The following is a 10,570-nucleotide window of genomic DNA, read 5'->3' as shown; positions in this document are numbered from 1 at the left end:
GGATGCCCGCGCACGGCCAGGGACCACCCTATGAGTCAGGGCCCCGTTTTTAGCGGCTGTAGCACGTTACAGCGCGGGCCTCGCCCCCCGGACGGGTCAGTCTCGCAGCTGGCAGCAGCAACCGCTTCTGGACCCCCGGCGGCGCCCGAGAGGATTCTGAGGCGGCGGCAGCAGCGCTGCAGACTCCGACTCCCCCGTCCCGCACTGCTGCTGCCGGGGGTGACGACCGCGCCGTACGGGCCTGTACAACCCCGGCCCGGGCCGGGACCCCCCGGGGCTCACGCCGCGCCCCGGGCCTGGGGCAGACAGGCCCACGGAGCGCTGCCGGCCGCAGCTAGCGGGCCGGGCCGGGCGGGGCCGGGCCGAGCCGAGCCGCCCCCCGCAGGCCCCTGGGCCCCGCCCCCGGGGCGAGGCACTGGCAAGGCGCTGCTGGCCGCGAGGCGAGGCTGGCGCCAACCTGACCGGCCCGCCCTAGTCACGTGAATCTTCGTAGTTCTCGCGAGATAGTCCCTCTGCCACCACGGGAGCGCTCGCGAGAGTTTTCCATTTCGCGCGCACCACAGAGTTCTCGCGAGAGTCCCGCGCCAACTGCCGACGGGGTGGACAAGATGGCGGCTACAACGACCATCTCCCTGGTGAGCAGCGCGGCCGCCGCCCTCCCGCGGGCGAGCTGGGGCGGTGGGCTCAGGCCGACCTGTTCTGCGCGGCGCCGGCCGGGCCGGAGGTGGGGGGGCGGCTCGCCTTGGCCACGGAGCGTCGTGCCCGTTGGGCCCCGCTGGGCCCGCCTGCGGTCCCGCTGGGAGCCGGTGGGGCGGGCTGGCGGTGCGGAGGCGTGCGGCAGGATGGGGTCCCGGCGCACCCGGCCGCGGGCGGGGGGCTGGAGCGGCTGCCGTGGGGTGACCACGGGCCCTCCGTCATCCGCGGGCGGTCTTTCCGGCTGTCCCGGCCCGTTCCTGGGGCCCGCGAGTAGGGGGGGATCGCGGCTTTCCGCCCCCGGCGGCCGAGTCGCTGAAGATTCCGCTGCTGCAGCGGGTGGGGCGTCTGCCCCGTCTAGCGGTGGCTTCCCTGCCGGGAAGGCGCCCTATTCCCCCTCCGCGCCGCCGACTGGGCTGTCTGAAGCGGCCGCCGGGCCGGGACTCAACCGGGGCGACGGGCTGGAGCTGGGGGGCCCCGGCGGCGGGTCCGAGCGAGCGGTGCGGGGCTCCTCGGGGCGGCCGCTGGGGCTTGACCGTCATCGGTCGTGTGCTTTCCAGGTACCGTCGGTATCTGGCATGTGCTTTATACCGGCACTGGGGCTGAGGAAACAGGTTTCAATGTGCTGGGATACGCGCACGTTACTTTCTTCGGCTTGTTTGCTGGTTTCAAAATTTCACTTCTTTAAAAAGATCTAGCTAGCTGCTAGTGCTTTTTTAAAAAGTATTTAGAGACTTTTCTCTCCCAGAGCCTTGTAGCCTGAGGTTAAAATGTGAGCTGCTCGTCACCTTTCCCGACAAAACAAGTTTGGTGCCGAATGGGTGGTGGTTGTTATTTTTATATTTCCTGTTGCTTCTTTTGTGCACTCCTGAAATGATCTCAACAGTATTGATTTTTATAAGAGTTCTTTGCGTTTTCGGGAACATTCTTTAGAGCTGTCCAGAATGGACTGCTAATATTGTAAGAAAGCAGAATGACACTCTCATTTCAGAAGCTTGCTCGTTTTCTTTGTGAGTTAGCTTTAAATAGAAGAAATTAAAGTACTTCACTGGGCTGCTATTTAGCCTTCCTTGGACCAGTCCTTTTATTTTTGGTCAACTATGCAATTGTGTAAAATGGAAATACGAAACCTCTTAGGTGTCAAGCCTCCAGGGAAGGTAGACTGTAATGTAATTGTGGGTGCTGGGGACAAGGGGGTGGCCAGGCTCATGAGCATTTGATGATATTTGGAGGGAGCACATGGAGTACTGGGTTGGATGGACCATTGATGTGACACAGCAGGGAATTTCTTAATCTGTTTGGGTTTTCTAATTATTTTTTTTTCCATCATTGTTTTCATAGAAAATATTGGACTTCTCTCATGAGTAGATCTAAGTATAAACTGCTCTCTTTTTTTTTTTTTTTTTAAGGGTCGCCTTTGAACCCTGAAGGAGTTGTCTTTCACGGTATTCCTTTTTTGAATTCACAAATACTGGTGCTCATATTCATGGGCAAATATGAATAACTCCTTCCATCTCCCATCTCATCTTTGCTTAATTAGGACTTCATTAGGTTAGGAGGTTTGCCAGGTTAACACTGGGAATGAGTGTTCAAGCTTTGAGTGTGTGAGGTTAAATATAATTCTGAAGATAACTGAAACCAAAGGAGTGTTATATTGCTTAAGATGTTTGAGGATGCCAGATTTTGTTTTTCCTCAAAGCTGAGGTAGTGTCCTTTATTTCACAGCACACAGCTTCAGACAGTTTGTTTGGTGTCACTGTATAGTTTGGTATATACATATTTTAAAATGACAGTGCATACATTTCAAAACCAAAATAATTAGCTAACTTGATAATAACCAGCCACTGCACAGTTTTGCTGCATGGAAGTGAAATGATGCATTGGCTAGTCAAACAGAAGACTGTCAGAGTTGCAAGTCTGTTTACAGTAAATTATCAGGTCCTTAGAACATAAACACAAAGACCTTGCTTCAGAGTTTCTATTTATCTATGCATATTAGCTGTAATACACAAATTTAATCAACACTGTAGAAGAAACTATTGTGTTCCTTTTCTATAAGTCTACCATTTGGATTGAGAATTAAGAGCTGAGCAGAGTACAGTAAGTGTAAGGAGTTTGATTATTTTTGTTTGATTTCAAACGTCAGGCATTGAAGCTTAAACCTGTTAGCTTATACTATCACGTTAAAGTGGACATTTGCATTCAGAGTTATACTCCTGTTACAGATGAAGCATTGCATCAAGTCCAAGCGAGTCTTGACGAACCTGTGATTATTTTATTATTGCTAGGAGCAAGAGTCACATGGGCCCCAGAAACTTAAAATTTAGTTTCAGGGCTGGTGCTGCTGTAGTGGGTGTCTCTAACAGCAGGAGCAAGGAGGTTGCAATGGCCTGTAGGTGAGCACAAGAAATTGGCAGCAGCAGCAGTCCTATGACTGAAGAAAGTGCGTGAGTACTGTCACAGATATGGGAGGTGAGGAAGATGATGCATATTTTGAATATGCTGATGTTATTCAGCAGTGTTTGGCTATAGAAGAATTCAGAATAGCCGATGTAAACTATGTCTCTGTTGGAGCATCTGTCACTTCTGGCGTGTTTTGACAAGAGGCAGTAGATAGCAGGAGCAAAGAAAATTGAAAGGATTAGATAGACAGAAGATTGTGTTAGAATACAAGCCTTGAGATGGAAGGAAGTAGCTTCTTTTTATTTCACTTTCTCCCAGTCTAGGTGGTATGTCAGTGTTTAAATGACAGTGTAAGAGACAGCCTTCCAGGAACAAAAATTCCAGCTTGACTGAGCATTGCATGTTTTTATTCCATATAGGCCTTTGTAGTATGACTGGAAGATGTTTATTTTAAACTTCAGGGCTGTTAAACGTCTTAAGCAGAGCATTCATTCATGCCAGCTTCGCACAATGAGTTAAAACACTTTCTTTTTCAAGTAGGATCTTCATAAACTATGTGTTCTTTATGTGAATTTAGTTTTCATCTTGCTGGATATAAGGTGAATCTGACCATCCAATATCAGGTGTTAATTTATCAGCATTTTTGCCACTATGTGTTTTACCTTGCTGTGCTTGAAAAACTGACACATGATCCTAGCGTTAATGGCCCTTAAAAAAAAGATCAAATTTAAATGTCCCCACAAGCACCTTTTGCATGATCCCTGACTTCTTTCTGTTCAAGTTCAACACAAGTGCCTCTATCTGTTTCAAATCTCCTTTCCATGCTGGAAAGAAAATTGGCTGCTCTGTGATGTGACCAGGAAATTGACCTAACACAAGTCCAGTGCTTCTGCAGTCTTATCAGAACAGCTGCAACATTTACTTTGTTCTGGGACAGTTTAAATCATGAAGGCTGGCTGGAAAAGCTTGAGAATTAAGGACAAAGTAACCTCAATTAAGAGGAACCCAGTTCTGGAATTTGGTAGACTTAGATTTTGCTTTCAGCTAACTTTCTGAAAGTAGATTTGCAGTACAGGTTCTGCTGTTGTACTGGAAACAGTTAAATGGGAAAATAATTAAAATAGAAAGGAAGGGGGTTTTGTTTGTCAAAAGGAGTGCATCTTGTAAGGAGACTGAGTTGGGTCTTACGAACTACAAGTCAGAGTTCCAAAATGTTTGATGCTTATCAGATGTTATAAATCTACCTTACTTTAAGCCCATTAGTAAACATTTATTGAATGCATCTTATGGGAAAGCCATGAAGTTCAATTAAAATAGAAGATGGGAATCATCACTTCTTTACCTAGCCTGTTCTTTTTCTACTCCTCGTGCTACTGAGAAAAGGCATCCATATTTCTCATCAGAATTTTAGGTAGAATTAGACTTTATACTGAAGTAGCTCTGCAACTATAATTTTAATTAGTGCCAGATGCTATTGATTACAATAACAGGTCTGTACTACTGTGTTTTGTTACCCAAAATATGACTGTTGTGGCACACTATGTTGCTGTGCTGGATTAGCTCTACTGGCTGTATTTTTCACCTGCATATTTTCTCTCAACACTTGCTTTCGAATCCGTTATCCCCACACTGTTGCCATAGGCTGTGCCCCTCAGCTTGCAGTACAGGCAGATTTCTCATATGGTGAGCTCTTTTCTTCCCGAGAGCTGTAATGTGGTTTTTTTCTTCCTCTCCTCTGCATGTGTGCCCAGTCGGCCTCAGCAGTATATGTGCATATAAGATGAAGGTGTGTAATGCCCAAAACCTCCCATTCCCCTTACAGGTATTCCTTAAAACCTGAACAAGCTCGGGTGCATCTGATGCAGCATTCAATGGTTTGGTTTGCTTAGAAGAAGGGTAGGAGGAAGAGAAACAAGTTACCAAGCTGTTTCATGATACTGGCTCCCTAGTGGACCTGCAGCTACCTCTCATGAAAAATCTACAGGATGTGCTGCTTCCTGTTGGTGTCTTGTGCCCCCAACATCCAAGTAATCATCACCCTGGCATGTATTTGTGGAAGGTGCCAGGCCGTACGGAAGTAGGGCCAAGAACCTGGAGTGGCACTCGCAGCAACCTTCTGTTTTTTCCAGCACGGTCCTTAAGTGGAACTTAAACTGTGATCATGATTATAAACTTTTCCTTTTGGGGACACATACAAATTCAGTTATTTCAAGAGATCTTTTTTCATTGTTTTGTTTCATGGGGTATTTTTTTGTTTTTAATTTACAACTGCTCATGGTTGGCCAATTGTCAGTGGGAGTATGAGGGTTAATTCACAGAGCAAAGGAAGTACCCTCCCATGTCCCTGTGAGGGATGTAGTTAAGGAAAGGACTGCCATATGCTATTCCTGCTGCAGACTTTATCTTCCCAATAAATAAATATTTTATCTGCCTCTCATCAGTAACTTTGGGAATCAGTTAAAATGGTATTGTACTTCTGGGACAAACCTAGCAGACATTTAATTTAGTTGCTGAGGGAATCTTTAAGAAAAGATAGTCAAATCTTCTCCCAGACACACTCTCGGTTAAGCTTCAGCTTTTTTCCTTCCCCTAACATTACTGAAATTACTTCACCTTTGCATTGTTAGATTGCTCTTGTTGCTGCCTTTGGTATAAGGAACATGCAGTCTTCAGGCTTCAGTGCAAGTAATTTATTGAAACATCTGCAGGATTGTTTTCTGTAGTAAGTCAGTCCGCTGTTTTGAGAGTGATGAGAATCACTGTAGGGCAATCCTGCACAGACATTTCCAGTACTTAACATTTTGCAGACTAACAAATCTGCAGTTTACTAATTCCATGTGGATTTGGAGGTTTTCATGAAGAACATCAATGCACATGTGCATTGTTGTTCACCAAGAAGGCAATTAGCTGCAGCAGGCAGCTACAACAAAGATGTTAGTAGCAATAGGTCCTCCTCAGGTACTTCTAACTGTAAAAGTTAAACTAACCATTTTTAATTTTGACTGTAAGGTCACGTGTTACCGGAAGTAGCTGTGTATCTGCATTTGAGATCTAAAATTCAGCTATGGTATTTATGAGATAAATTTTCTTAGCCTGGACTAGGTAATTAAGTTCTCCATGAAGCTTATGAGGACCAGTACGAGTTACTTCAAGACTGCATGTATTTGTTCTTTTCTTTTGACCTGAACTAGTTCTTAAATCTTTTGCATGCTTGAAACAGTTTGTAGTTTCTGCACTATTGCTACAAGCAAGATATGCTTGTAACGTGCAGTGGACTATTTATGTATGCTGCTTGTGACGACAGGACAACAATACAAAATTCTTATAAAAGTACACTTAATTATTAATGTAATTATGATGAAATTTCTCAAGAACTTGATTGGTACCTTTTAGTGTTAGAAATTGAATCACCTGTAACTGTTTAAATTATTAATGCCTTACTGTAGAAACTTATGTTTTTAAACCAAGTAAATAGTCTGAGACATTCGGTGCCCCTGCTTTTGATATCAGTACTGTGAAAGTGGTGTTGTATGTCACAGCGTGAGGCACTGGTCCTTCATATACTGCCATTTCAGAATGATGTGCAGTGCTTCTCGTTTTGGCATTTACCTGGTTTCTTGGTCTTGTGAACTGTTTTGCATCATTTCTGTGGTTTTCCCACGCTCTTTCCAGACTTGACATTCTTCAAAATATATATATATATACACACACACCCCCCAGAATTGGATACAGTATGTCTTTATTGCTCACCAGTTCCATTTATAAGGATAAAACCACTACAGTGCTACTTCTTTGTGTTCAATAATATTATTAGCTCTTTTTGCCATCACATAACATAGTCATGTGTGACTGCTTGCCTGTCTTTTTATGCATTTTTAAATCCCAGCTGAGTTAGATAATTTGTCCTTTCTCACAGGAGGGATGCATGTTCTCTGTTGGTGACTTCAGTGACAGCAAGTTTCATAAACCAAAATTAAATTCACTTAGATGTTTTGTGCAGTTCTGGAGCACTGATGTAAATGCAGGATTCTCTTTTCACTGATTTGGGAAGAGATCTGTCTGCTGAATGTGTTTATTTTACTGAGGCTAAGATGAAATTACTATGAATACTCCTTATTAGGTTGGTTAATTTTTAAACAGAGCTGAGGAGTAATTATGGGGGGAAGCTTTGTATGTGTGAAGTGTCTGCTGGCTCGAGCTTTCACTTGGAGGGTGAGCAGGAGAGAGGAGCAGCCTGCAGCCAGTTGGCCTGAGGAGTTTCTTGCTTTGCATGTTCAGGCCCCCTCCTTGCTCTCACCTTCCACGGGGTTCTGGACCAGCTGTTTGTGAGGCTTTAACTTAGTACCTTTTATGAGGTTCTCATCCTAAAAGGATTAATTGTGGAAATGATTACTGGATACTGCTTAATAGGCTTTTTGCATACAGCATCACAGGTTACTGTGGCAATCCTGAGTGTTATTTAAATAAGTCAGTTCCCTCGGCCTCTCATTACAGGGCAAGCGCTTCAGCCCCTCCACAGTCTTGGTGGCCCTTTGCTGGACTTGCTCCAGTTGATCAATATTTTGTATTTGGGGGGGGTCCAGAAGTGATGTGGGATCTAGGTGTGGTCTAAGGAATGCTGAGTGGAGGGGGGGATCACAGCTGCCTCTATCTGTGGGCTCCATTCCTGCTGATGCAGCCTAGGGTGCTGCTGTATAGCACACTCTGGCAGCAAGGAATGTGTCTCCTGCGTAGCCTACCAGGACTGCTAGTTCCTTCTCCACAGAGCTACTCCTTGGCCTGGGCCATTGCAGGGGGTTAGTCCATCCCAGGTGTGGGATGTAGCGTTTATCCTTCTTGCATTTCATTAGCTTTTTGTTGGCAGTAAACTGGGTTTTTTCACCTATGACATAAGCTGTGTTGGGAGTCTCAAGAGTTTTAATCACGTTTCACATTGCAAAAGTCATTTTGGAGCCTGGCAGTGTCAAATAAGAGCAAGAGGGCTATCTTCTGCTAAGAGCAAGTGGCAGAGAGGACTTGTGTTTAGAGAAACCTAGCATGGATGTTGAAGTTATATGTAAGCTCTCTTGCTGACTTGTCTATAGCTGCATTAAATGGAGATGGGTTAGCTGAAGGATTTGTCAGTAAGAAGGTGAAATGATGGTCAGGGAAAGTGGTGATCCCTTTTATGGGAGGGTGGAATACGTTTTCTTGTGTCTTACTTTCCTGTTTGTAATCAACAGAAGGAGGATCATATGCATCTTGATTTATTTTAGCACTGTATTGTAGCTTGTCAGGAACAGTAGGGTTTTTTTTCCTTTGAGAGTTGAAAATTGAGGTGCAGGTGATTTCTGGGTTCCATGACAGATAAGTGACAATGCAGAGCATACTGTATATAAAGGTAACATCTAGAAGATTTTCTTTTATTTCTCAGTGCTGATCCAGTGGGGAGGAGTTCTACCAAATGTGGTGAAAAGGCATCACAAGGAATTGTTTTAAGGGTACATAGATCACTTGTGCGCATGTATTTAAGACTTTTCATGTTTTCTAATGTTGGATTTGCGTAGAATTTGGTGCTCTGAAAGAACAATGTTATGCTACTGTGAAGCATAGTGAACATTAGTGAAATTTGTCATAGAATCTCCTTGTTCATTTAAATAGATATTACTGGCCAAATACATGGTCACGAGATGCTAGAAAAATGACACATCTTGAAAGCTGTTAATCCCTGCCCATTTTCTGTAGATCACATCTGGTAGGGTGGTGGAAGAAACTTGGACGTGCCCCATGCTCTAGGTGTTGGCAGTGCATTAGTTGCACATGCTAACAGTGAGTTATTTTTTCTGTTACTAACACTGCTGTTCCCATTCGGGGGAAAAAAAAAAAAAAAGAAAATTCTGTGGAGAGTGAAAAGGAGTAGTTGCCAAAGAAGTTCGTGAGTAGTAAAAGGTCATGTGCACAGAAAGGCTTGCAAAGTTACAGAGTGTACAGCTAAATCCACAAAAATTTAGATAGTAAATAGAAGCAAAATACTTAAATGTATTTATATATGTGAAGAAGGACCTCTTCTGAAAAACAACTTATTGTGTAAGTAAAAACATTGCCTTTGACCAGGAACTTAGGTGATGCTTCTTCCAGCTTCACTACTGGTGTGGGATGTTGTAGCATGGAAATAATCAGATGAATACAGGTTCCCAAGCACTGATGCAGGTGGTAAAGCAAGGATTAAACTGAGTATACTGGCCAGGTACTTCATCAGTCCTTTTTCCACCTCTGTTTTATTTAATCTTCGTGTTGTTTGCTTGTTATGGTTCTTAAAATAAACAAGATTCTGTGTTTTTCTTTCTCTTGTGTGTGTTTATACTTCAGAGAAATTCTCAGCCATGTAATAAATTTCCAACGAATGTGCCTGAACTCTTGGAGTTCAAACCACCTTAAAGGGCCAAGCAACGCTCAGAAGCAATGTTCATAGCAACAGGTATACAGTTTCTATTTATTTCTCTTTTAAAAGAAGCTCCTATTCTCCTGCTTCTCTTGTCAACTTCTCTCCCATTTTTCTTGTTCCCTCCTGTTACAGTGCATTTAAATAAGGCAGTTTTCAAGGTGGCCAGCCTCAGTATAAAGCACCAACTGCTGTTCAACAGTTACTGTTACATTACTGCCTAGCAGACTCAAATTAATTGTGCTGAGCCTTTTCTCGGTAGTAGTATTACCCTAAGGTACCAGGAAAGAGCAAAGTAGTAGTCTCAGTTCTCTGTGAATGGTGATACAGATTGGGATTATTTTACATAATCTGTTGTTTTTCAAATAGACTGGAGTAACAGGGGGTGGTAGTCTTCCTTGAAGAAACTCTCCATGTTAAAGGGTACATGGTGAAAAGTTTTTGTTACAGCTGTACCATTGATCAGCAAAGGCACATATCTTTGGTTTCTTTCCAGAGGGATGTGTGGTGGCTAAGAGCTTGGAACCAGTAGGGCCTGGGTCTGGCTTCTTGGACAGCCTTTGTCACTTCTAGATCACTTTGTCATTCTTAGTTTTGATTTTACCTTTCATGCTGGAGATTGGATGTTATCAACTACTTTTCAGAAGCTATGCCATTTAGCGAGCTCAAATGTCTAAATTACATTAAATGTAGATATTTAATAGTCTTTATTTTTAAAGAATCATAACAAATTGTAATCAATGGAGTAGCTTTTTTTGTTGCCAGTGGTTAAATCTGATAGCCCTTCACTATGTTTTTCTTGTCCCAAGTCTCATAGCTCCTACATTGCAATAATTCAATTTTTAAAAGCTGAGAGGATATGGAAATAGCAATAGGAAAAGGTATGAGCTTTTTAAACTGTCTGCAGAGTTGACTGTATGATGGCATATATGTAAGATGTAAACAAATGGGATGTGGAGCCAGGAAGGCTGGGTGGAAAGCCTTTTTTCAGCCAGTTGGTTAAGAATAAGAATGATTAATTTATTTTAATTATTTTTGAATGTTCCACAATCA

At 43.7% G+C, this 10,570-nt stretch overlaps 1 protein-coding gene across 6 annotated transcripts in view; it reads left to right on the top strand.

Moving 5' to 3' along the window:
• Positions 1-506: 506 nt before the first annotated feature.
• PUF60 (poly(U) binding splicing factor 60) overlaps positions 507-10,570 on the top strand; it is a 30,755-nt gene continuing 20,691 nt past the window's right edge. For 2 of the 6 annotated variants that reach the window (XM_054815958.1, XM_054815955.1), the window contains exon 1: positions 507-635. Coding sequence is in view for 2 of the 6 variants with exons in the window: in XM_054815960.1 (XP_054671935.1) it covers positions 609-635 (27 nt within the window). In the remaining 4 variants the exon portion in view is untranslated. Of the gene's footprint in view, positions 636-9,444; positions 9,554-10,570 lie in introns of all 6 variants that reach the window. The other 4 variants (XM_054815960.1, XM_054815957.1, XM_054815956.1 and 1 more) reach the window with 3 other exon arrangements.

The sequence above is a fragment of the Grus americana genome, chromosome 2, assembly GCF_028858705.1.
Source record: "Grus americana isolate bGruAme1 chromosome 2, bGruAme1.mat, whole genome shotgun sequence".
Taxonomy (NCBI): Eukaryota; Metazoa; Chordata; class Aves; order Gruiformes; family Gruidae; genus Grus; species Grus americana.
This window is presented reverse-complemented; position numbering and strand designations above follow the sequence as displayed.